This window comes from Molothrus ater, chromosome 14, assembly GCF_012460135.2.
Source record: "Molothrus ater isolate BHLD 08-10-18 breed brown headed cowbird chromosome 14, BPBGC_Mater_1.1, whole genome shotgun sequence".
Lineage (NCBI taxonomy): Eukaryota > Metazoa > Chordata > Aves > Passeriformes > Icteridae > Molothrus > Molothrus ater.
Genome location: NC_050491.2, coordinates 19,096,763 through 19,122,892, shown reverse-complemented (window position 1 = coordinate 19,122,892; position 26,130 = coordinate 19,096,763). Strand labels below are relative to the sequence as shown.

The window sequence follows — 26,130 nt, the reverse complement described above, 5'->3', positions numbered from 1 at the left end:
GTTTTGGCTCCACAACACTCAGACCTGCCTCTGGAGGCTTTAAGCTATATTTAGGCTGCTCTGTGATTTCCTGTAAGAGCTGGTGAAGGGTGTCTAGGCAAACCTGATGGAAGAGAAGGAATTGGCTCCCCTGGGCTGGCCTGCATCTCACACAGCTCAGTTATTCCCCTGCAGCTGCTCAGCCTCCTGAGACATCCCCAGAGCTGTTCTGCTCCCAAAAGCCACATCCAGATGGACTGCATTGGATTCCCTGCATTAGAGGGCACCACAGCATTTCCAACAGCCCAAATGAAGAATGTGCCCTTTCTCTCCCACTGGCCCTTCCTCAGTGGCATTACAGGAGGCTCCCATATTTCAGACACCACCTGCAGACAGGAGGAGTCTCCAGCTGCTGCCAGTCACAGGGACAGGGCAGGCACAGCACACCTGGGCCCCAGCCCCACAAAGCCCTGTGGGTGCTGTGCTGAGCTGCTGCCACCAGCTGGCACCGGAGCCTGGCCCTGCCACTGCCCTGCCACCAACCACCATCTGTTTGCTGCTGGTGCCCCTTTTCCCTGAGCCCCAAGCAACCCTTCCCACCACTGCTCTGGTCACAGAGTTTTGGAACATCATCTGCAGTGTGTCCCTGACACAGAGAATGGTGCTAGCACAGGTGAGCAGTAGGTGATGATCTCACCTCTCTCTTCCACAGCAGGGATGGTAAAACATTGGCACAGGCTGCCCAGCGAGGCTGTGGGTGCCCCGTTCCTGGGCACACTCAAGGTCAGGCTGTACACAGCTCTGAGGAACTGGAGGGAGCTGAAGGTCTCCCTGCTCACTGCAGGGGTTGGACCCTTTAAAGGCCCCTTCCAACCCACACTGCTCCATGATTCCGTGATCCCAAGCATTAATCTGGAGTTAAACTCTGCCTCCAAGGAAAGCAAGAGCAGACTTCTCACATTTTTCAGTGGGACTGGTTTAGCCATGTGCAATCAGAAACACCAACTGCACCTCAGAAGTGAGCCCCAGCCAGAGCAGACAGGTCTGGGCTGTGAGATGGGTGCTCCAGGGACTCTTACCTATTCCAACATGTGCTTCCAGAATCATGCTGACATCATTTGCACCATCCCCTATCGACAGGGTTATCGGGCTTCCTTTTGTGTTCTTCACCATTCGCACAATCTAAGAGATTTTAAAAAAGGACAGCAGCAGAACCCAAAATTGTTAAAAAGCCTCCAGAGACCTTCCCACTGCTCCAAGGACAAGCAATCGGGCTTTTACAGCAGCAATATAACACCTGGAGAGCTCAGGTTAATAAAAGCCCTCTTTACTTGCTGTGCAGTCACGACCAGAGCAAAAGCCCAACCCAGCTGTGCAGGGCTGAAGGACAAGATTTAAAAACAAACCCCAGCAGCAACATCCTGCTCTTCCCTTCTGCCAGACCCTGCTCTCCCAAGGGTGGGCTCTCTCACGCATCCCAGGGAGCAGAAACACATCACTTATCAGGCTGGGACATCATGCTGCAGTGAGGAAGTCACCAACTCCACTTGACAAATTTGGAAAGGAAAAAAAAAAAAAGAGCAAACTGGGAGGTTTTGTTTATTTCTAATTGGCCCGGGTTAATGGGTTCCTGCCAGCACATTAAACAAAGGGTTTGCATTCAGATTTGAAAGAATGGTGTGCTTTCATCATGCCCTGAAGCTCAGACGAGGCTTACACACAGCCTGGAGAAGTCCTGCTTGGTTAGGATGCTCAGGTGAAGTCCCAGCTGGAGAATTCAGCCTGTGTCACAGTGAGAGGTGAATAAATACCTGTGCTTTCTGCAGAGGAGCCATCCGGCAGCAGAGCACTGCAGTGCACTTCAAGCAGATCTGCAGGAATATGCTTTTGTAATTGCTGGAGCCACAGTCCTGAGAGGGGTTGAGTATCAGCGACAGCGTGGAGCCATCTATGATCAGTCCATACTCCTGACTCAACGTCCAGCTTCTGCTGGGCACAACAAGGAACACGTTTGAAACTGCAACACACTAACTTAACCTAGCTGCTGGTATCATCTTAGTGAAAAAAAAAACAACCTGGCTTTGGGTTAATCTTCTTCCCACCCAGTTTTTGGGCTTAGCAATTTTAAAAGGCTTAGGCTTAGCACGTGCCCTCACTAAAGGAACAGTGCAATGAAGTTCAAAGCCAACTAATAGCAGAGATGATGAGCAAAGCAAAGGAACCACTCACAGTGTCTAAAGCACCCAGTCCCCAGGGCCCCAGCACGGTCCTACCTCTGCATCTGAAATGGGCACAGCTGGGTCCTCTGGCTCACTCACCTCTTCAGGCCACCCCTGGCTTTGGGCAGGTCCTGGATCAGCTTTTTGTGGTACTCCAGCAGCAGCTCATGGAGCCGATCCTCCTTCCTGTCGCTCTCGCCCACCGTCCTGGCCGTCAGCTCCAGCAGCTCCGTGCTGGTCTGGAACAGCCTGCAGGCGTAGCAGGTGGACTTGGCCGTCTCCATCTTGTCTCCTGTCAGCACCCAGACCTTCATGCCAGCTGCGTGCAGGGCTTCGATGGTCTCTGCCAGCTGCTCCTGCAGCCTGGGAACAGAAGCACAGCATCACTCCGCCTTGTCACACCGCCCTGAGCCTGGCTCTGCACCCAAAAACACCAGCTCAAGAGAAGGGAATCGACTTTTCCCCTGCTGGGGAGACCACTGCCACAGGAATAAGGATTACAAGTCAGCAATACCAAATTTTTATTTGCAGACAAAAAGAGAAATCGCTGCTTTATACTCTTGACTCTTAGGCCTCACAGTAAGAGTTTAATTTACACTTGCAGTTACTATGACTGAATGTGGAATTGAATTTGTTTTGATGTGCAAATAAATGCTGTGTGCTTAATTCACTCTCCAGAAGTGCAAGTATTTCTGTAGTTTCATTAATAAATCCCAATTCCTACTACACCAGCCAATTTAAGCAACTAGGGCACTGTGAAATGGGTTGTGCCATGGTGTAATTAATTGTCCTGGACACTGCCAGCATGTCCCCAGCTGCTCAGCTCCACCACAGCGAGTCCAGGCCACAGGGCCACGTCACAGAGGAACCACAGGCACCACAGTGCTGGTGCTGCAGTCACCTCCTTACCTGTCCTCTACAGCAGTAGCCCCAATCAGGTGCATGTCTGCCTCTGTGTCATCAAAAACCTTGGCCATCTTCTCCTCCCTGTCCTGCAGAGCCATCTTGGCCTCATTGAGCTGCCTGTCAATTTTGTCATACTCCTTTTCAGTCAGCTCCTTGAAGGCCACGCAGAGCGTTCGGTAGCCATCCTGGCAGGGGGAGGGAAAGAAAACAAAGTGGGCAAATGCCCTGAACCCAGATTTTTTACAGCTCCTCACTTTGTGGTTGGTGCTTTTGTCTGCCATCAGTGCTTCTGGCAGTACTCTCCCTGAGGGCAAGGATAATTTGTTGGCTTGTGTCAAAAGAGCAATTTTCTGTGTTTGTACAGAGTAATAATTGTGGTTCTGCTTCTTATGTGCAGAAAGAAACCAAGAGAAGAAGCAGGGCTGGGAGTGTGCAGCCAGCAGGGAGAGCAGCGCTGGGTGCCACCACACTGGGACCAGGCTGCTGATGTTACTTCTATTTTTAACTTGCCTGGGAGATGCTTGGACAACTGTGATGGAGACCATATAAGTATATCAAATAAAGGTGGAAGCCAACCAAACAGAAAAGGAAAGCCTGACATCAAAACAATGTGAAGTGACATTCACATTTTCAACACTTCACTCCAAAGCAAGGTCACATCCCTATGTTTGGATTAAGGCCTTCCTGACCCCAGGAGCCAGCCAAATTCCACCCGTGTGCTCACCATGGCATTGCGGTCCACATGGACTTTTGTTTGCTGGATTTCGTCTTGCTGCACCCTCGGAAAAATAGAGGAGTCTGCCCCTTTGCAGAAGAGAAGCAACTTTCCTAAAAGCAAATTATAAATAATTTATAGCACTCACAAGCTGCAGAAGGAGTTAACAATGCCAACAGCAAGCAAGTGATGCAGAGGGAGGAAATCTGGGAGGACTAAAGAGGGAACTGCCAGAAACTCGACTGCCTACCAAAAATGGCCTTGGACCAGCCTGTGAAACTCTTCTGGCTGAGTCTCTGCGTGTCCCTGCCTGCCTCTGAGCAAGTTTTCTGCAACAGGCTGGACAATGTATCTGTAAGCCTTAGCAAGCTTTCCAGGGAGGGTAAGAGCAGCATCCCAAACCTTGCAGGACTGACACTTGAGAAGGATGGTGACCTCTGAATTGTTGTCTGTTATTCCCATGAAACCCCATCCCACCCAGGGGACATTCTCACATGTCTTCCCTGTGCTTGTTCCAGCCTGCAACAAGGCAGGCAGGCAGGGAGCTCTCCTTGGGTCATGTTCTCATCCCCTGATCTGCTGCTGGTCCCAAACAGCTACCATGAAGGAAAATGAACTCCGCAGCAGCCAGTCCCAGGACAGAATTTAGTTGGCCCAGCCTAGAACACCTAAGAGCTCAGGCTGTGCGGGTGGCAGGAAGGAGGAGGATGTGCTCCACAGCTGTGCACACAGGGTCAGAGCCCACGGGAGCTCTCTGCCTCTACCTGTGCTGCTTCTCACAATGACACTCATGCGGCGCCGGACAGGGTCGAAGTTCAACACGTGCAGCAGTTGGTACCTTTAGAGAAAGGGGAAAAGGCTTTGACTCAGTGAAGGAAAAATAGAAAAATAACTACTTGAGACAGAAAATCACTAACAATGAGCTGCAGAAATCAATACACCCTACAAGTGGCATCAGCCACCTGGGAATGAGTTTTACAGCTACTGCACAAGAAAACGGAGGGAAAAACCCAAACTGCAGTAGTCCTGTGGTGCTCTGAGCATGGGACTGAGGGTGTGGGCACCGAGCCCCCAGGCTGGGCAGGGGCTCAGCAGGGAATGGGGCACCACATGCCACAAGCAGCTACACTGAGTCTTACAGTTAAATAAGAAGTTTCTTCATGAGCGGAGAAGTGAAACTTGCTTGTGAAGGCAAGTTTTCAGGGAGTGCTGGGACTGGGTGAGTGACTCACAGATGTCCACCAAGCTGTGAGCACAGGGTAAAATCTAACTATTTTCAGAGGGGAAGAAAAGGTTACAGGGAATGGAGCCAGGTCACAAGTTTAGGCTCAGTGTCCTGCTGTGAGCCCCAGCCACGGCCCATAAGGTCAGCAGCCACCTCATGAATCCCAGGAGCCACCTGCACAAGCTGGTGCAGATGAAGGATTCATAGAAAGGACTGCAGGCTCCTGAGGGACCTGAATTTAGACATCAGAAAACCACACGTGGATTTTTACAAGTGGCTCTTTTAGCCCATGCCTTGATGTGCTGTGCTTTGTAAATGGGACAGGAGTCTTGGGGCAGGCCAGCACGGCCTGGCTGCCCCCAAGGAGCAGCTTTGGTCAGCCTGGCAAGGTCAAGCTCCATCAGCTGGCTGGGAGTGGTGCAGAAGAGCAGCCCTGTTCCTCAGCAGCCCCAGCAGCACTTACATCTCAGTTTCATTCTTTTGGTTTCGTATTTTCATGAAATTGTTTTCAAGTCCTAGAAAAGTGAAACCATACCTGTCAATAAACAAAAGGACAGAAGAGCATTGAAAACACCCATTGGCACATATCATACACAACAATGTTCTCGTTCCACCCCCTGCACTGCAGAGGCGAGCCCGAGCTAAGGAGCAGGGCTGGATGTTTGTTTGCTCCATGCAGAGCCTGCTAGGATGTCCTGGCACTGCTCCCATCCCCTGGAGAGCCTGGGCACTGGAGCACGCAGACACACAGAGCTCTGGACATGGTCCACTGCCTCTCTGGCAGCTTTACAAGCCACGAGCAAGTGCACACAGCTGCAACAGCCTCCAGCTAAACCTAGGGGCTGGCAAGAGCACACAGTCACTGAATGGTTTGGGCTGGAGACCACCTAGTGCCAAACCCCTGCCAGGGGCAGGGACACCTTTCTCTAGACCAGGCTGCTCCAAGCCCCACCCAGCCTGCCCTCGAGCATCTCTGGCAGGACTGAAATGTGGGGTTGACAGAAGTAATCACCCTACACTGCATGGCATGGAAAAAGCTTCACTGCAATGTGCACATGGTAACTGGTCTCTGTTTCTAGGGATTAAAGCACAAGGCCAGGTGGGCTCCAGCAAAGAAACCTCTGCCACAGCTGGGCACTGCAGCAGCCTGGGACTGCTCTCAGTGCATGCAAACCATGGGCTCCCAGGGAGCTGCTCAGGGAAGATCCTTTACAGAGCATCCCTTTAACACAGAGCTCATTTAAACCCCCTGCAGCTCAGGCTCAGCAATGCTATCACAACATGCTTCCCAGAGAGACTGCGGAAAGGGATCTGTCACCTCCAGATCACCCTCACCTCCCTCCTTCCCACCAGAGAGAGCGAATTAAAGAGCCAACATCTTCACATTCTTACTTTTCTGCGCCTTTCACCAGAGCGATTTCATCTGGGGAGGAGGAGATGTAGGTGTATTTGCGTTCTGGGTGTGCCACCAGCCCATCCACCTGGTCTGCCTCCTTGATCTGAACCGTGTGGCACAGGCACAGGGCTCTCAGGAACAGCTCCTCACGGCTCTGGGCAGGACAGAGGGAGGGAGGGCTCATGAGCAGCTGAACACCCAGCCAGGAGCTGCCACAAACCCCCACAGCCATCAGCACACACATCTCTTACCTTCTCAGCCTTGCCATAGTACTTGAGGGGCCCATCAGGCTGGGAGAAGCCATCCACCTCTGCCATGCAGTCCTTGTACTTGTGCCCGTCGATGCAGCACTCGATGAACTCCATGCTGTTCTCAGTCAGGGTGCCTGTCTTGTCTGTGAACACGTACTCCACCTGCAACACCAGGCAGCTGCCTCAGGGCTGGCAAGGAGCCCCCAGGAACACAGCCTGGGGCATCTCAGGGCACCTGTGCCACTGTGCAGGGCCCCTGGCTATCCCAACCCGACTGCAAACACACACAGGTGCCCCACTGCATCCCTCTGTAGCTCTGCTCCTTTGTTTTTCAGCCTGTTGCACAGGTGGCACGAGGAAGCTTCTGAAGACTTAAAATCTGTCTCCAGGCCCTTCACTTTCTCCTCATTCACTTTCTTGGGTCCTTTGCTACAGCCCTAGTGCTTGCAGAACTGCTGCTGCAGGTCTGCTGCCTCCTTTGGGGATTTTCATCTTGGAGCTGTATTTCAATTAGCTAATTGCTACTCCAAGTGTATTTTTATTCTTGTTTTTAAGGCAAAATCCAAAGCAGGAGGCACGCAGGTGCCCTGCACTCATCTCTCCTGCTGCAGAGCAGAAAGGGAAGCCTGAGCAGTCCGGGTGCCCCAGCTGCACGTGCTCTGCACGCCCAGGGCAGATGACTGGGCAGACATTTTCACTAATCCTCAAAGAGACAGAGGGCTTTTAATTTTTAATTGAAGCAGCGAAAGCAAAGCACCCTGACACGCAGAGCGCTGCGCCTGATCTTCCCCAAAATGGAAACAATTGGCGTGACCCAGTTCCTGCTCTTTCATGCACTATTTATAACCTTATCTGGCTGGCAGAGCCAGTGGAATCACATCAAATGGAAAGTGCCACCACAGCCCTGGGGGAAGCTCTGGCCCCAGGGGACCGCCAGGGGTTGCCACAGCAGGGGCTCCTCACAGGGAGGGCACCCTGAGCCACATCCCCATCCCGACAGATGCAAACGCAGCACGCTCTGACCTGCCCCAGCTCCTCATTCAGGTCCGAGGTGTTCACCAACGCTCCCTCCTGGATTTCTTCATCGTACATCTCCTTGTCCCAGGAGATGAAGAAGGAGCCCAAGAACTTCTGCATCTCCACTGTAACGTACATGGAGACAGGGATAATGAAATTGAAGAGGACCATGAACGACAGGAAGTCCGTGAACATCCGCAGGACCTGCACAGGAAAGAGGAGAAGATGCAGCCTGTGGCTGTCAGGGCACAGGGGCAGTTTGCAGCAACACCTCAGGGGTTCTAGACAGCTTCTCAGAAAAGGTTAAATAGGGAAAAATAACATGAAGATGAATACAGCTGAGATGCAGGGCTAAATCCCATTTCCTTTGGCACAGAAAACCCCACTGTCTTCTGCAGATCTACCAGGAACAGGACCAAAACCATGTTTCATAAGCATATTCCTCTCAAGAACACACTGCTACAGGCTCATCCTGACCCAAGGTAACCAGAAAAAAGGAGCAGGTGGCTTGAGAGCAGTCAGGCTGTGGCAGGGGTACAAGTGTGCAGTGACATCCCTGTACATAGCCCATCAACTCAATAACCCATCCAGTGAAGATCTCTGCACACTTACACTCACTCTCTCAGGCTTGACTGCCCACGTCTGGGCAGGTTTAACAAACTGGTTGACATGCCCTCAATTTAAGTTTACCTACTCAAAGCTGAAAGATACCTCGAGTTCAGATAAGGACCCAGGTTACATCAGCTGCATTTCTGTATTATACAGTATTTATGTATGCTCTGCCCCTGTGCACAAGCACGAGAGAGGCACAAAAGAAGCACAAACAGCAGGAGAGACCAAAGGAAACAACAGCACTTAGTGTGAGCAAACAGGACTCCCAGGGCTGGCAGCAGGCACGATCAGATTAAACTAAACAGCCAGAGCAAGTAAAGCTGGAGGAGGTGCTGAAATACAAATCCACTTACCTTGAACGTGTCTCTCTCTTTTTTAGTCTTTTCGTTGTACCAAGGCTCATCATTAAATGGATTACTCTGCCAGACATATTTCAGAGTGGTGCACACAGTGGCCTTGCCCAATAAGATGCATAAATACACTATCAAGAAAGCGTTGATGGATCTGAAAAACAGGTTTCTTTTTTAAATTCTTGCAGCTATTTTTATAGAGAAAAACATGTAAATAGACAAGAACAAGACTTCCTTACTTTTAAGAAGGGAATTACAGAACAAGTGCTTTTGACACAGCTGATATTCAGGGTCAGGTTCATATACTTAAACATTTCTTAATTTTGTTTTTAAATAAAAAAGCTACTAAATGATGCTGCTTCTTGCAAGATATGCTTTATCAAATACCCAGATTTTTCTATGCAATCAGAGAGCATCTGAAACAAAAGGCAGCAGATTAGGGGATTACTTCTGCACAAGCCATCCATTAAAAACCAACCCAAACCCAACAGGTTGTACCGATTCTTTCCTGAACATAAATACTCACTTCTCTACTGCAGAGCGTTTCTGCGATTTCCCTTGGTAGTTGAGAGCCATTTTTGTTTCCATGCCAGTATAGACTGCAACTCCTGCAGGAACCAGAGCAGGGCTCGTAAGGGACCGAGCCTGGAGGGAGGCAGCCGGCACTGGGCCAGCAGGGGCACCGGTGCTTACACCAAAGCCCAGGCCCAGCTGGAGCAGGAGGCATCACCCAGGGACTGCTCAGCTCCAGAAAGCTCTGAGGCTGCCCAGGAATGCCACTGCTGCATCCCAGAGCACCAGCAGGAGCCCACGGATCACACAGAGCCAGCAGAAGCAGCAGCCTCCACATTCCACCAGCCACGTCTGAGACTGTGCTCCCAGAGAGGACCTGGGCACAGCTCCCTGCCCTGCGTGTCCCAGGCAAAAGGAAAAGCTTGCTCTGGTGAGTTAACACACCTGGGCAGCCCTGCAGATGGAACCAGTGCCTCCCAATTTCACCTGGCCACTCTGCAACCAGCTTGCATGAAAGCTGCAGCTGTACAGCCCGGGTAGGCAGGCTGCAGAGATGTTCCCTCCAGATTCAGTAGTGAACAAATACATTTGTCATTACTTATCAGAACTATTTAAATAAACAAACAAAAATAACTTCACCATAAATCTTCTTGGTATTTTTGAGGGTAGCACCTTTCAACAACAGGTTTTCAGGACCCAAAGACCTAAACATAAAAGAAATTATAACATTACATCACTCAAAGAACATCCAAGCTACTTGATAAATTAGAATTAGAAATAGAATAGAAAGATAAAGTTTCCTTACGTCTGATTACATGATTTGTTAAACTAGGGCCTTGCCTGAGTTTGTCTCTTTATGTAATTACATTTCCATTTCATCTTACAAATACAGTCCCTGATGCAAGATTCCACTCTTATTGGGGGATTTTCAGTAAGGCTTTTGAGGAATAACTGCAAAATGTTCAGATCCAGTACGTTCCAGTACTTATACAAAAATGCAACGTTAAAATCATCAGAAGCCTGTCCATTCCAGCCCAGTCAGCCAATGCTGGCAGCCCCATTTGTGTTTTTATTTCTCTTTGAAACCCCCAGTTTTCTGCTCCCAGGGTATGAACAGCCCCACCAGAGCACAAAACCCACCCAACGTGCTCTGGTGAGAGTCAGCTGTTTTGGATGGTTTATGGACATCACCTATGTTATGGACATGGATGGTTTATGTTCATTTTTTCCACTGAACACTCTGATTGATGTTTGAGTTTTTGCTTACCTTCTAATGACAGTATTTTGCCATTGCCTGATAAATTTGTGCCCCATCAGCAGGGCAGGACATTACCAGGTGGTCCTGCACTGCTTCCCCAAAAGGGGCTCAAACAAACCCAGGATGGCAGAAGGGAGGCCTCCTTTTAGAATGAAATCTTTGGAATGGTTAAAGAAAAAAAAAATCCCAAATGATGGCAGGACAAGCTCAGATCTTGTAAATTCTCTGTAGATGCCCAACCCCTCTGAGGAGGGCCAACAGGCAGCTGCAGGACCAACCTGGCTACAGGCTCTTGGTTACTTCCATAGATGATAATTCTTCCAACAAATCTGTGATAAAAATATGAGAAACTTGTATTACAAGCACATTATAGACACTACAAAGGAAATGGAAGCAAATCCAGAAACAAGAGAATTTGAGAGTTTAATGTTTCAGAGGGGTGGCTGTGCTCAGGACAGGGAGAAGCCACACAGTCCCCACGCTCAGGGTGCTTACCCAGCCCAGCACATCCCCATTACAGACTGCAAAACAGCCCAGAAAACCTCCCTAAGGGCTCTAGCCACACAGGCCACTTACTCCTGCAAGTCATTCAGCCCAATGCACCTTACTGGGGAGGGAAATGGCCTAAAAATGGTACAGGGACCATTCCTGCTGCTGAGCTGACAAAAACAAACCAGCTCATTGTGCCACGCAAACAGGGGAGCTGCACAGGGGAGGCTCTTCTGCAAAGACACTGAGCTTTGAAGACTTTGCCATGCTCATGCAGAGGAGGCCCAGCAGCTTATCAGTGCCTTGAGCCACCTTTTGGTCTCTGCCACACAGAAGATGCACTGTGCTTTGCTGAGCTGCAGATCCTCGAGTGATGGTGCTGAGGGGCCTGCAGGGCATGAGCCCAGGCAGGGGAGGGGGCAGGAGGGCCAGACTCACTTGTAGAGGTCGGGCTGGGGCTGCTCACACTCGATGGTGGCCGTGAGGGTGTCGATGGCTTCATCAGTGCAGAGCACGGTGGTGTCCCGCACGGCGTAGTGAGTCTGCCACAGGAGACAGGCAGGGTCACCACAGGCCCCAGCAGCAATCCCACCCCCAAGTTTTACACCCCGTCACTCAAATACCACTGTGCACAAGCCTGTCAGCACCAGCAGCTCCCCAGAGGCCTCAGCACGCTCCCACAAAGCAGCTGAAGCATCTCAGAGAAAGAGCAAAGTCACTAATGCTAAGGGAAACCACAGCAGCAAGCAGCTGCTGGCTGTCTCAGCAAGGCATCCACCAAAAGCAGAGCATCCTTGGCTTTTCCCGGGGGACCTGCCCTGGCTGGGGCGGAGGGGAGGCTGCAGGTGGGGCTGTGAAGGAGGGGCTGACCACCTGCCCTGGCTCCTGACGGTAACCACACGGCAGCTCCGGCAGCAGGGAGCAGGCAGAGCACTGGCAGACTCCCAGCTATTTTTAGCAGCTGCTGCTGCAAAGGTTCATCTCTCATAATTAACTGAAAAGCCCACAAAGGATCTGCTCGCTGCCTTTCAGGCTCTATTTATAGGAGCTGCTCAGAGCTCCAAGTCACGGCGGGCTCACGGCAGGCTGCCTCAATCCATCTTCATAAACAAATTCATTAAAGCGCTTCCTCCGCTCCTGACGTGTGCATCCCCTCCCTGTGCATCCCCGGAGTTACACACACTGCAGCCATGGCACGAGCCATCCCCTCCTCCGTGGGCTCTGCTGACCTGCCTGCCTCTTCAGCACACATGGACACATCACAGCTTTTGTCCAAACTGCTCCTGCAGTGCCCAAAGCCAGCCCTTGTGAGGGGGTTTGCAATGCTCCCATCAGCAGAGACACTGTGCAATTACTGAGTGATAGTTCAAAGCCACCTCCAAATCAATTCCAGGATCTTTATATCCTTTAGTGCATTTAGAAAAACACATGTTCTGTTAGCTAACGTATGGCCAAAGATTTGTGCTTCAAAGACAGAGCCCTGAAAAAATCTCTTTTACATTTCTACTCCAGTTTCCCTCAGTCAGACACCTTTCCCATACCCCAACCTGACATGCTCCAAATACCAGAAAAATCCCCACCAGGAAGGCAGCAGATACCCCTGCAGATGAGGTTTGGTGATTACCCAAATGTGCTTCCCTCACTCCCCTTTCACAGCAGACCCTGGTTCCTAATGTTAGATCTATTTCCCCAAACAGAGCTGGCTTTTCTATTCCCTCTCCCCCTTCAAACTCATCTTCACCTCCTCATGAAACAGGAGACAGCTCCCAGTCACCTACAGGAATCCACAAACCAAGAAAAAAACATCACAGTGCTCGATATAGAAACTCAGCATCACATCTCCAGGCTCACAAGTTGGTAAGAGCCAAGACTCTGCAAAAGTAGCGTGAACTCACGCATATAATACACCTGACAAACAAGCAATAGCCTTTTAACAGGGTTAGCTATTTTTAGCCTCAAGCCACTTCAAAGCTCCAACTCCTCCTCACTGGTGGAACCAGCACTGTGCCACCAGCTCCCACTCGGGTGATCCAGCAGCAGCTAACAGCCACCCATGGAGAGGAGCCACAAAGCCCAGAACAGCACATCAGATCCACAGTGGCATTCCCACTGACTTCAGAGTGTGCTGGAATGAATCATGTCATGTTAAGGTATCTTCCAGTCCTACTGCTGGCTGCAGCTGCTAGTATCTGTATATTTATCATATACTTATTATATCGTTATAATATTATTATAGTCTGCATTATACTTATACAAATATTTATCAAACTCAAGTGAAACCAAACATTCGTGTCTTCTGACGTATATAAGCTCTTTGTTGTTGCTTCTTTCCCTAGTTTAGAGACGGGGAGATAGAAAGAAAATAAACTGGAGACACTCATCCTGAGCAAGACTAGTATTAAGTTTCACTGCTTGCTCCAGGGAAAGGGAGGGAAAATCCCAGAAGTGATGCTTTTCTCATGCTGGTGAAAAATTCCCCAAATGAATCTGGACATGCTGCCTCAAAGAAGACCCTAATGTCACTGGAAATGCCTGGGTAAGTACCAGGAGTGTTGGCAGGGCCTGGGAAGGGGCTGGAGAGCTGCAGGCAGTGCTCCCCTGACACAGCAGAGCCCCCAGTGTGGCTGGAGCAAGGAGCACTGACACACTGCCTGTGGTGGGCAGCAGGGCTGGACTGGGAAGTGGCAGGCCAGCCTGGCCAAGGGCCAGCAGAAACGGACCCTGGAGACAAACAGAGCACAAAGACTCGCCAGGGCTCACTGCTGAGCTGAGCACAAACCATGCCCCAGGGCTCACTGCTGAGGCACTGGAGGCAGACAAGAGCAGGAGCTGTTCAAGAGCCAAGCAGCCACAGGGATGGGCTCCATCCAGCAGCCTCCAGCCCAGCACAGCCCCAGCCACCCAAGCAGGGCCATGCCCAGGTACCCAGCAGCAGCTGCCCCTCCCAGCCCTGACCTTGAAGTTGGACTCGCCGTCAAGGCTGGCTGTGGTGACGTAGCAGGTGCCATCAGTGCTGCTGGAGGCCAGAAATATCAAGTCACAGGGGAAGGTCTCATCTGCTTTCACTTCTACTATGTCTCCAACCTAGGAGAAAGGAAGCACTCCCATGAAAAGCCCTCTCAGTTGTTTTCAGGTGAGTATGATTCAGCTCTCTCAAGGCCTAAGAGGCAAGCTGGGGTCCAGGAGGTGCACAGATCCCTGACCATCACTCCAGAGCCTGATGGGTGATCCAGCCCTGCACTGACTCAGAGCACCCACAGGGCACAGCCAGTGTTTATTCCTCTGCTAAATCCTGATGGGGCAAGAGCCTGTACTTGCCTGGAGAGCGGTGTGATAAATTAACATCAAAGCTAAGTGTACTTTCCTGGTGTCCTTGGGAGAGTAGGAAATAGAAGAGGACTGCTTGTCCTGGACAAGTGCAAAATGCTGACAGATGTGTCACCTGTCAGCCCCAGTACAGCTTTTGTGAGACAGCTTTTCAAAAGAAATCAAAGGCAGCTTCACTCCTTAACTGGGAACAGCTCTGGAGCATCTCAGCTGAAAGTGAGCAAGCTGGGGCAGTTCTGACCCAGGACAGCCCTCCTCCCCTGCCCCTGTGCCCTCAGCACACAGCTCTGTGCTCCCATCAGCCCCAGTGAGAGCCACATGCAGGTTCTCAGGTAACAGTTACCTTGATTTTTTCACTCTCTTTCCGCACTTGCTTTGCATTTTCCACAACAAAGACGTTGCTTTTGTTCACCTCGTTGTCAGCTCTGTGCCTCAGCCAGTCCTCGTACCCCTAAGGCACAGACACAGGCAACACAAACTCATAACAAAGCGAGGAAACCAATGAAAAAGGAGGAGTGAGGATCACAGGGACACATGGAAACAATGAATAAGGCAACCGTCCTCAGACCTCCTTCATGCCTGACAAAACATCAACCAGAGTAGCTCAGACTGAATCAATTCATTTAAAAAACCTCCATATGCATATTTGACAGATTCAGAACAGATTAAAATAACACAAAAATAATCTACATGCGGGGCATGCAACAAGCAGCTCAACTACTGTAACACATTTCTATTATTCTCAGCTGTGGTAAGAACAGACTGATAATATGAATAATACACTCAGCAGCCTGCAACTCTTTCCTATGGTAACACAGGATGAGGCTCTTCCTCTTCAGTCTTTACTGGAGGAACGAGCATTGAGATCTGAAGCAGAGAGATTTTATTCTAGCTCTCCCTTTCCAGCCCCCATAGATGAAACTTCTTTCTTTTATTATTCACTCGGGAAATTTTAAATGGCATGTGTGCCTGTGATGGGAGGCAAAAGGTCTTTGAACACTGCAATGAGATGAGGAGTACACGTTTCCAGGACTAGTGAGTGGCTGAGCAGAACCTGTCCTTCCCACCTCCCAGCACGGGAGCAGAGCGTGGGCTGTGTTTGGAGCACATCTCTGTGAGGACTCAGGGAGTGTTTCCAAGAAGAGGAAAAACATTCATGTAACACCAGACCTACAGCAGAAAGCTTCACTGACCCTCATGGCCTGCTTCCAACAGCACAGGGCTGCTTTCCATTGCCAGAAGAGCAGACACCAACCCCACAACCAAAGCGCAGCCTCTCTTGAAAAGCACCAGCGCCCGACTCACCCTCTAAAGGGGGCACCAGACCTACCAGCACACGCTGGTGGCTTCTGAGCATATTTAAACACACGTTTCTGTGCCTGTCTCGAAGAGCATCTCCCCACAGTGACAGCTGTACCTGTTTGATAGCTGTGACAGTGATGACAAAGAAGAGCGGGAGGCCACTGGTCACCGGGCTGGTTGGGGTGTCCACTATCACCTGCAGGAGGAAAATGGATTGCTGAGCCCTGGGTTTCAAAACCAAACCTTTGGCTATGGGGGGAAAGGGTGCTTATCCCACTGAGGGCAGGTCAGAGCCTAGCAGAGGAGAAAGGGAAGGAAGAGCAGTACCAGTCATCTTGAACCACTGACACTGGGAGGCTAAAAATAACACCCATCAGCCCAAATTACCTATGAAATATACTGCAGAACAGAACATGAATATTTAAGTAAAGCAGAAACCCAGGCTCTGTCTTTAAGCTCTCCAAGCTGGAGCTCAGAGCACACTGTAGGCACCATGGCTGCAGAGGGGCCCAGGGGCAGAGCTGGCTCCTACTGAGCTCACTCAAACCAGCACCAAGGAAACACCAAACCCTTGATCAGCACTGAAACCTCCGGGCTGTGGGGAACTGCTGTTCCTTCTGACTGGATCAGGACGTGGCCCAAAGGGTAGGAATGGCAGGGCAGGCTCCTAAGGGGCAGCAGGGAGCACTCCCACCTTCCCAATACACCACAACCTGGTCATTCCCCTGCTGCCCCTGCAGAGACTGGGAGCGCCAGTGGCTCTGATGAAAGGGACAGGGAGGCTCAGCAGAAAGGCTTTGTGTCCCCACAAAGGGACTTTGTCTCTTGTTTGTGCTTCCCCAGCACGCTCACATAACAGCAGCATTTGGATATTTACTGTTTCAGGCTGCCTGCAAAAAGCTGTGCTAAGGACAGGACTCCTCTTATCAGCTGACTATGAAATGCTGTGCACTGCAATATTACCCTGCCCTACTGAACCCAGAGAGAAAAGCCAGAAGATTCTGAAGTGGAAGAGAGACACCAGAAGAAGCAGCCAGATAAATGGCAGATGAGTTAAGCAGCAGCAGGGTAAACCAAGATAAACACCAAAACTATTTCCAGATACACAAAGCCCTGGCTCACTCAAATGGGTGTAAAGTGTTCCCAAGCAGAAAGTCTGGTGGAAGCTGCCCTGTGGAGGAACAGCTCTGAGTGAGGACAGTGCCAAGTGTCACACAGACACTGCACACAGCAGTGATGGCCACTCACCAGGGCAGTGCCACGGAGCTTAGGCCAGTTAGCCAAAAGTTATCTTGTAAAACTGGACAGGTCTTGGGAATCCAAGAAGAAATTTGGCTTTCTGCTGAGAAGGGCAAAGTGGAGGACCTCCTGCTGCCCAGCAGGAGAGCTTCCTGCTCTGGACAAGTTATAGTAGTATTTGTATTAAAAAAGCACCATTTCTGTCCACACAGATAGAGGATTACAGATATAGGAACACAATATCAGATTAAGTGCCTGGAATAACTCATATGTATCTGGAATTTGGACTCCCTGCAGAAACCCCATGGCTGGACACCACTCTTCCCCTTTGTGGCTGGTGAAAAGCTGAGGGACACACAAGCAACAAGCCAGGAGAAAGGCAGACTCCCCTGAAACTATTTTGGACTGGTTTAGGACTTCAACAGCTTAATTTGAATCCACTTAAAGTGACAAAATCCTCTTGTTACTTAATAGTTTCTTCTTAGGAGATTCCTTAGGATGCTAAGGACCACACTCCAAGTTATCTCCACTTTCCTCCTCAAAGGACTCTCTGCAGGTTCCTAAAGAAGCTTATTGCCACCAGCCTGGTCTGCCTACAAACACATGGGGCTGTGCTCACTCCAGGCCAGCCCCTTCTGCCAGGAGATTCCCTGCAGGTTCCTGTGAGAGCTGCAACAGATGAACCAAAGAGCTTTGTACTGTTTGTGTGCAGTGGGTTTGATGTTGAATGCACCCACTTTGTCTCACAAAGAGCTGGACCTGCAGCCACAGAGAAACAGAAGGTTTGATAAAACATTTCACAACAGTAAGGCAGATGCCTCAGGTAATTCCTTGAGCACTGTGACACTCCCCATGCAGCACTCAGGGGGGACAGCCCCAGTAACTTACAGCCATTTAAAGAGAAGCATGGACATTCAGGACATAGGTGGCATTTTCCAAGGTATAACCCTTGGTGCTGCAAATGAACAGAGGGGCCCTGAGTGCCTTTGTGAGGCAGGTGATGCCTCAGCATGACAAGCACGTGGGGCAGGGGCTGCTCTGTACAGCAGCCAGGAGCAGCGCTGGGCTCTGCTCAGGTGGGTTTGTTTGATCTCTAATCCACCACGAGGGCTGCTTCCTGATTTTAGAGGTGCCCACAGAACAAAGGCAAGGAGGAGCAGCCAGGCTCTTCTCTCACCTGCACAGACCTGTGCCTAAAACGGGCAAGCAGCGAGACAAGCCCAGTTTGTAGCTATAATCAGGAATATTCCACGTTCTCCACAGCCAGAGGGTCAATAGATAAAATGTAATAGCACGTCACTAAGTGGCCAGCTACACAAAAAGGACATCCTGACTCCAGGGTATCGCTTCAGTTCAAGGCAAATTACAAATTGGGTCTGACAAAATGGAGCAACGCCAGCGAAATGAAGAGATGGAGGCAAGCCAGCTGACGCCAGAGCAAATTGGCCTTTCATGTCACACTGCCAGGAGAGCCACACACAGCCATGGCTCGGGATCCCTGCTCCTGCACAGCCAGGGGACTGGAACCAGAGCCCTCACTGCACTCATCCTTGTGCCTGTAATAAATCTGCTGCTTTGCCCATACAGAGCAACTTCCTCAAGCTTCAGGTTTCCAAAACTCATCCTATGCATTTTCTGGATTGTACTGAGTACACCCTATCTCTCTTGCTTGCCTTGAAACTTATGATATCTGAGACATAAAAATATCATATCACTTGGGGAAATATAGAGATAAGAAACAGAAGTAGTAATGGTGATAAAAAACAGATCTTAATTGTGTAGCATCAAGTGTATTTTCAGTGGCTGAATGATCTTAACAGTTAGAATTAAGATGGTTTTCCAGTGTTCCAGCAGTCATTCAAACCCCACCTCAGACAGGCCCAGATATTTTAATTATTTTGATGCCTTGGATGGCGTGGCAGAATTATAACATAGCCTCCAAGTTCAAAATTTCCAAACTTCTATAACCACAAACAGCTTTAAAGCTCAGTTCTTGTTCAAGCCGTGTTTAACATCAGTTAAGCCTAAACCAAACTCACCTTCAACCTCAAAGCTCTTACCTGCACGAGGAAGATGATGAGGAAGTAGAAGTTGGCAATTCTTCGAAACTGCTCGAAAAGGTTCTTGGGGAGGAAGTTCCAGAGGGTGTACTGTGGGGAGAGAGGGGCACTGAGACACAGCCAGGCTGGCAGGGAGCAGAGCCCCAGCGGGCATGGGCAGCAGCCAGGGAGAGCAGCTCTGCTCTGACACGGCAGGGCAAGCACAGCCAGGGGCCTGAGCAGCTCCAGAGCCAAGCCCAGGAGCTCCACAGTGCAGCTGAGACCCCACCAAACTCCACAGTGCAGCTGGGGCTGAGATCCCAACAAACTCCACAATTCCACAGTGCAGCTGGGGCTGAGACCCCACCAAACCCCACAGTGCAGCTGGGGCTGAGACCCCACCAAACCCCACAGTGCAGCTGAGATCCCACCAAACCCCACAGTGCAGCTGAGACCCCACCAAACCCCACAGTGCAGCTGAGACCCCACCAAACCCCACAGTGCAGCTGAGACCCCACCAAACCCCACAGTGCAGCTGAGACCCCACCAAACCCCACAGTGCAGCTGGGGCTGAGACCCCACCAAACCCCACAGTGCAGCTGAGACCCCACCAAACCCCACAGTGCAGCTGAGACCCCACCAAACCCCACAGTGCAGCTGGGGCTGAGACCCCACCAAATTCCTGCTCCAGCTCTCGCTGCTGGAGCACTGAACAATCAGAGGTGGCTCACAGTGAGATAACTTGTAAAAAGGCATTTGGACACAGGTGATTTCATTACCACATAACCCACAGTGGATACATTTTTTCCGAATTCCCGAAACCATCTTAGAGCTGCGTTTGTTAAAATAAAGAAAAAAAAAAGCCACGCTTGCCCATACAAATTCAGTATTAGGTTGTGCTTCATTATAATTTTAAGAAGGCTGCTGAATCATTTACTTTGGAAAGCATGTGGAATTTAAGAACATGGAAAATAATGGGTCTCATATCTATCTTTCAGTCTGTCTGGAATAAAAAAAAATAAGCAGTCAAGTCTCAAGACTGATGTCCACTTAATTATAAAAGACTGGACAGGTCCCAGGGCCTAGCAAATAAAAAAGGAAAAAAGAGCAAGGACATAACATTCAAAAATAAATCAAGGAAGAACTAAAATTAGTGCTAAAACAAACCATTTGTCAGTGAGGGAACTGAGCTGGGGGAAGGTGTCCTCACTGAGGCCCCTCCTGCATGCCAGGGAAACATCAATGGGAATGCTACACCAGCTAAACAGACTGAAAGCTCTTCCCAAAAATAAACCCAGACATACAAAAACAGATAAGATCCAAGATGTACAAAGAAACAAAGGAGAGGGAAAAACCCCTCTGCAGCTCAAGTACAGCAAAACTGAAGCCTAAGTGCATGCTGAGCATCAGCAATGCTGAGCACTGGCATACGTATCCAGCTGTGTTGACAATATGGAATGCCACTTGTTTGGTATTTTACTCGAATTGGCTTCAAATCTTTTCAAATAGCTTCATGAATGTCATAGAGAAAAGCTAAGCAGAAGGCAGATGGGTGTCATCACAGTTTTGCACCATAAACAAAAGCTGCATTAATACCATATGAATGTTTCCCCCCCTTTCATCCAAAGGGATAAACAGAGCATGGTTATTTTTGTCCTATCTCAAGAAAGAAAAATCCCACAGAATAATAAAAAAAAAATAGGGGAATCGTATTTTTATGTCCCTTTATAAAATAATGCCCTTTATAAAATCAAAATTTGAGCTGTTGTTATCTCATGCTGTATTATACACCTGTCTTTTCTTCCCAAAGGGGATGTGAGAAAACTTTAAAGACACACCAAAAAAATCCCCAACCCCACGAAATCAACGTGTCCATGCACTTTGGTCTCATCCAGCCTACAAGAATGGAGCTTGTCCACATCCCCACTGGCAAAAGAAATCCCCAGAGAGCTGGAGCTGCGTGCAAGGGCTGTGCCAGGCTGCTCCACCTGCAGAGGCACCTTCGCCTCCATCCTCGAGGAATTTGGGCTCTCCCAGTTTCCAAACCCAGCACCAGAGCAAACCAGGGGAGCACCCAGGCTGAGTGAGGATGCCCTGGGTGGGCAGGGGGCTCACCTTGGAGGAGACAATCCTGTTGTCACAGAACTTCTGTGCCACGTACGCCTCGGTGTCCGCCACGGGCCGGTGCCCGACCAGCACGGTGCGCGTGCCCACCCGCTTCTCCTCCCCAGCACACTGCGGGCAAAGAGAGACAGCTGTGAGCCCCAAAGAGCCCAAAAATCTGGGTAAAACCAGCTCCTCCTCCCCAGCACCCTGCAAGGCAAAGAGAGACAGCTGTGAGCCCCAAAGAGCCCAAAAATCTGGGTAAAACCAGCTCCTCCTCCCCAGCACCCTGCAGGCAAAGAGAGACAGCTGTGAGCCCCAAAGAGCCCAAATATCTGGGTAAAACCAGCTCCTCCTCCCCAGCACCCTGCAAGGCAAAGAGAGACAGCTGTGAGCCCCAAACATCTGCATTCACAGCTTCTCCTCCCCAGCACACTGCAGGGCAGCAAAGGGAAAGAGCTGTTAGCTCCAAAGAAGCCCAATATCTGCATTCACAGCTCCCAGCTCCTCAGCACACTGCACTGCTCACTGGAAATAAGGCAGCTGGAACTCAGAGATTCATTCACCTCACTGCCTCAGCCAAAGCACTGAGAATGAAGATCACCAAGTTCATCTAGCAAAAGCAAGGATGTGCTGAGCCTGAACCACACCTTGGCTCAGCCATCAGCTCAGGACCACAGCCCTACACCCCACCAGGACAGGTTCCTGCACTGCTGCCCTGTGCAGGGCACTGCTGCCTGCATCTGCAGCCTGTGCCAGGTTATTTTTCCTTCTTGAAGGAGAACGTGTCTTTATCAAGCACTTCGAGGCAAGTGTGAGAATTAAGGATTATAGGAATTGGGAATATAATTAGCATCTATACATCTCTTCCCAGTCCTGACCTGGAGAATCCTTCAGCTCTGGCTTTATTCATTACATGAGGAAGATGGCAACTGCACCCTCCCTTACACTCACTCTTCTGTCCAACCCTCAAACCCATGCAGGATGTCTCACCACCACACTGGCACACACAGATTTAGTGCTCAGCTCAAAAACCCAAAAGGGTCTGCTTCTGCTATTTAAAAATCTCAGCTGAAATCACGAATGATGAAGCAGACAGCTTCACAGCACAAACTCCTCGAGATGACACACACGGTGCTGGGAAGCCAGCTGGGCTTGCTGGGGGTTTAATTTAAAGCAGAATGAGATGTCACAAGTGAATGTCAGCCCCACTGCTCAGCAGCAGGATGAGGGAGCTGCAGCAGAATAACCTCAGCAGGGAAGCAGGGCTGACTGCAGGAGAACAGCCCCTGCACAAAGCCAAAAACACCCGTGAGCAGCAGCATGGGGCTCCAGCAGAGCCCAGCCACCCCTCGGCAGTGACAGCACCTGCAAAGCACAGACAGACCCCCCTAGCCAAAGAGAGGGTGTTAACACACAGTGAACAAAGTACCCGAATGCACCTAAAGCACCAGAGCTCCTCTATTCCAATGTAACCCTTCAGCATTTCCAACTTCTTGTAGCTTCTCTTAAAGCCTTCCCCAGTCTGTGACAAAGGTGAGGCCAGGCAGGTCCCCACAGCTCTCAGGGGCTGAGGCTGCACTGTGAGCTCTGTCCCCATCAGCCTCCAGCTCTGGCCAGCCCAGCACACACAAGTTCCTCAGTGAACCAGAAAACCTTACTTTCAAAAACACCAGAACTATGCAACAGTTTAAAAATCACCTTTTCATTCTGTCCAGGTTCCCCCTTTCATCTAACAAAGTGTCCTTGCCACAGATGCTCACAGCCAAGGGAGATGACCTGGCCAGCACCACAAAGCATTTTGTGATGCTGAACTTAAAATTACACAGAGAAATTAAAATACCCACTAAGAGCAAATGGGGGAAGAGGGGTGAGGGGGAAGGAGTGGTGTTAGATCAGGGTAAGATTTCCTTAGAGTTCAGTTTTCAAGGTTTAAAACAGGGAAGACGCTGGTCACAGTCTATGGCTCGAGGGCATTACCAGGCAGCAGGGCTCTGAAACACCAGCAGACACTCTGCATACTCCACTCAGCCACACTAATCCTCAACCCTACACTTGCTTGCTTTGAAACCCCCCCAGAGCAAAGCCAGAACTGCCAAATGCCTGTCCCAAGCCAGCTGCCCAGGCTCAGCCTCTGCAGATGGATGCTCCAGGAAAGAGCATCCATGAATCCATCTCAGCATCCTTTGTCCAAAGGGCTCATCACAGGCAGCTTGGAAAGGTGCAAACAAAACCCAGCTAGAGAAAAGGTGCTCTGAATAAAAACATGCAAAGACAGAAGGCCTGGGACTAACTGCTGCTTGGGGAAAGTGTCAAAACCAAAAATTTAACGTTAAAACCAGTGGTCCTGGAGCAGCAACAACTGAATGGATCCTGCTGCACCAGGAGCAGAATCTGCCTAAAGGAAGCAGCAGCTCTTCCCTTCCTCTGTTTCCCACCCATGTGTGCACACCTTTAACTAAAGAAGGATTTTTACACCATGCCTACACACCTGGGGAGGTGTGCATACCACAGCCATGCTCACAGCTCCAGTGGCTGATGCTCAGAGCAGGAGGATCCTCATGGCCCACACGATGTCCCTGCACCCCGACAGAGCCAGCAGCAGCCACCAGCACCATGGCAGTGACCACCCCCACCAGCCCCCAGACTGGGGAATGCCACCGTGCTCCCAGCCACACCAGCACCACCACAGCAGCAAACTGCACCTCTTCAAACCACAAACCAGACCCAAAACGGTTCCCTGATGTAACTGCTGCATTATGGAGGTGCCAGCCACGCTCTGACCAACCTGTGCCCCAGGAGCAGGAGGCAGAGCCATCCATCCACGCCACAGCAGGGCCAGGCAGCTGAGACAGATGTCCCCACGCTGGTCCCACCGTGTGCCCGAGCAGGCTCTGGAGCCAGGCGTGCCTGCTGAGCATCCCTGCAGCCCAGGGAGGAAGGAACAGCTTCCCCTGCCCGCTGGCACGGAGCTGGGGAGGAGCAGGGTCAGGGTCTGCCACTCACACACTGGCACGGAAACCACCGAGTTCTGCTTAAAGCACTGCTGGGGAAGCCTTCACAGGGATCTCCCAAAGTGTTCACAGGGATCTCCCAAAAGCGCTCACAGGGATCTCCCAAAAGCGCTCACAGGGATCTCCCAAAAGCGCTCACAGGGATCTCCCAAAAGCGCTCACAGGGATCTCCCAAAGTGCTCACAGGGATCTCCCAAAGTGCTCACAGGGATCTCCCAAAAGCGCTCACAGGGATCTCCTGACTACCCATGGAGAGCCTGGTGCATGTGAAGCCTCAGAGCAGAGGGGAACCCAGACCCAGGTGTGGTGTGTGGGCTGACCAAGCCACGGCGAGTTCAGCAGCAATCCTAGGGGGGATTTCACCCTCCAATCCTCCATTGTTCACCTGCAGCATCACCTCACAGCGAGTGCAATGCCAGGGTAACTAACAGAGCACTGTAACCCCATGGTGCATGCCAGCCCTCCCTCCACGGTCTAAGCAGGCTCCCCCCACCCCCAGCATTCCATTCCCATTCCCTCCACGGTGTCAGACTGCCCACAGCCACAGCAGGAGCTGGAAGGTGTCACAGCCCATGCCCGTGCAGCCCCAGAAGGTGAGCACAGCCCCGGCTGCAGCAGGAGGGGCTGCCTGAGCTCAGCCACCCAGGGCTCTCCCTTGGAGCAGCCCAGCCCAGCCCTCGTGGGTCATTAATAGATTGCTACGTCTTAATAACAGCTCTCAACAGAGACTTAGAGGCAGATTTAGGGAATAACTGCCAGGCTTTTGGGAAAATTATAAAATATGCAGATTAGCAGGGAGAGGATTTACAGGACTTTTTCTGACTGCCTTTCATGAAAAATTTTAATTCTGATGGCAAAAAAAAAAAAGAAAATATTACTTGGATGCAATTCAAGCAGCTGCCTTGCTGGCTGGTGGGGCTCAAAAGGATTATTCAAGAAAATAAACAATTGCATTCCCTTCCTAGGCACTTTCTCACCTCCCTGGGCCAGAGGTGTTTGTGTGAGCACTGGGAGAAGCAGAGCTGTCTGTAGGGATCAGCAGTGCCAGACTGGGCATGGCGTGGGGACAGTGCCAGGGAAGCCACCCTGTGAAGCCTGGAGGACGTGGGGATGCAGTAGGTGACCACAGAGCCACCTGCTGTACGTGCCCCTGCCAGCCAGAGGAGCTCCCTCCCTGCAGCTGGCAGACTCACAGCAGCACCAGGGGGACCCTGCAGACACCAGGAACTGCGAGGAGGGAGGGAAGGAGGCGTTTCTGAGCAGAGCCACCATCCTGTCTGCACCACCTGAGGACCAGCCCCAAAGATGCAGGAGTCTCCTGCAATGCTTCAAGCTTCAGTCCAGACCTCCTGCTCCACTCCCCTGGTGCCTGACCAAGCCCAACCAGTGAGCCAACCCCTCAGCAGGGCATCCAAACCAGACTCCTCCTGAAGCCAACAGCCCGAGAGCCAGACACAAATCCCAGCAGGTAAAGGTGAGGTGAGGCAGCTCTGCCAGGGGCACAGCCCCCCCAGGCTGGCACCTCTGCCAGGGGCACAGCCCCCAAGTTGGCACCTCTGCCAGGGGCACAGCCCCCCCAGGCTGGCACCTCTGCCAGGGGCACAGCCCCCCCAGGCTGGCACCTCTGCCAGGGGCGCAGCCCCCCCAGGCTGGCACCTCTGCCAGGGGCACAGCCCCCCCAGGCTGGCACCTCTGCCAGGGGCACAGCCCCCCACCCCCCCAGGCTGGCACCTCTGCCAGGGGCACAGCCCCCCCCCCAGGCTGGCACCTCTGCCAGGGGCACAGCCCCCCCCCCCAGGCTGGCACCTCTGCCAGGGGCACAGCCCCCCCCCAAGCTGGCAGCTGGCTGCCCACCCTGGCTTTGCCCCGGGGCAGGGCCAGGTGCCCAGCTGCACTGCCATGGCACACAGGGCTGCTGCTGCAGCACCACCTTTCTCTGCCAGGCAGAAACCCACATGAGTGTGTTCTGGAAAACACTTTGGTGTAACCCAGGCTTCCCATACTTGCACCTTCTATAACGCCCACGTTCTGCCAGAAGCAGCAGTTCTGAAATCAAGGCATTAGGGGGGATCATGGCTATTTTCTTACATTGGCCAAACTCAGAAAGCCCATCTGTGTGCCCATGGAAGGTCACCTGAGGCTTGGCATTCCACTGTAAATTTTTCTTTGAGGAGAC

At 51.2% G+C, this 26,130-nt stretch overlaps 1 protein-coding gene across 6 annotated transcripts in view; it reads right to left on the bottom strand.

Annotated features, from left to right (window-relative positions):
* ATP11C (ATPase phospholipid transporting 11C) overlaps positions 1 to 26,130 on the bottom strand; it is a 54,682-nt gene that overhangs the window by 15,766 nt on the left and 12,786 nt on the right. For 3 of the 6 annotated variants that reach the window (XM_036401969.2, XM_054516336.1, XM_054516334.1), the window contains exons 2-21: positions 20,953 to 21,072; positions 18,859 to 18,948; positions 15,675 to 15,755; positions 14,601 to 14,708; positions 13,886 to 14,014; positions 11,369 to 11,472; positions 10,720 to 10,770; positions 9,823 to 9,887; positions 9,197 to 9,278; positions 8,674 to 8,824; positions 7,715 to 7,912; positions 6,692 to 6,853; positions 6,437 to 6,594; positions 5,508 to 5,579; positions 4,584 to 4,657; positions 3,829 to 3,932; positions 3,108 to 3,289; positions 2,298 to 2,561; positions 1,791 to 1,968; positions 1,059 to 1,161 (exon numbers count right to left, since the gene is read on the bottom strand). In XM_036401969.2, the coding sequence (XP_036257862.1) occupies positions 1,059 to 1,161; positions 1,791 to 1,968; positions 2,298 to 2,561; positions 3,108 to 3,289; positions 3,829 to 3,932; positions 4,584 to 4,657; positions 5,508 to 5,579; positions 6,437 to 6,594; positions 6,692 to 6,853; positions 7,715 to 7,912; positions 8,674 to 8,824; positions 9,197 to 9,278; positions 9,823 to 9,887; positions 10,720 to 10,770; positions 11,369 to 11,472; positions 13,886 to 14,014; positions 14,601 to 14,708; positions 15,675 to 15,755; positions 18,859 to 18,948; positions 20,953 to 21,072 (2,476 nt within the window). The remainder of the gene's footprint in view (positions 1 to 1,058; positions 1,162 to 1,790; positions 1,969 to 2,297; positions 2,562 to 3,107; positions 3,290 to 3,828; positions 3,933 to 4,583; positions 4,658 to 5,507; positions 5,580 to 6,436; positions 6,595 to 6,691; positions 6,854 to 7,714; positions 7,913 to 8,673; positions 8,825 to 9,196; positions 9,279 to 9,822; positions 9,888 to 10,719; positions 10,771 to 11,368; positions 11,473 to 13,885; positions 14,015 to 14,600; positions 14,709 to 15,674; positions 15,756 to 18,858; positions 18,949 to 20,952; positions 21,073 to 26,130) is intronic. The other 3 variants (XM_054516332.1, XM_054516335.1, XM_054516333.1) reach the window with 2 other exon arrangements.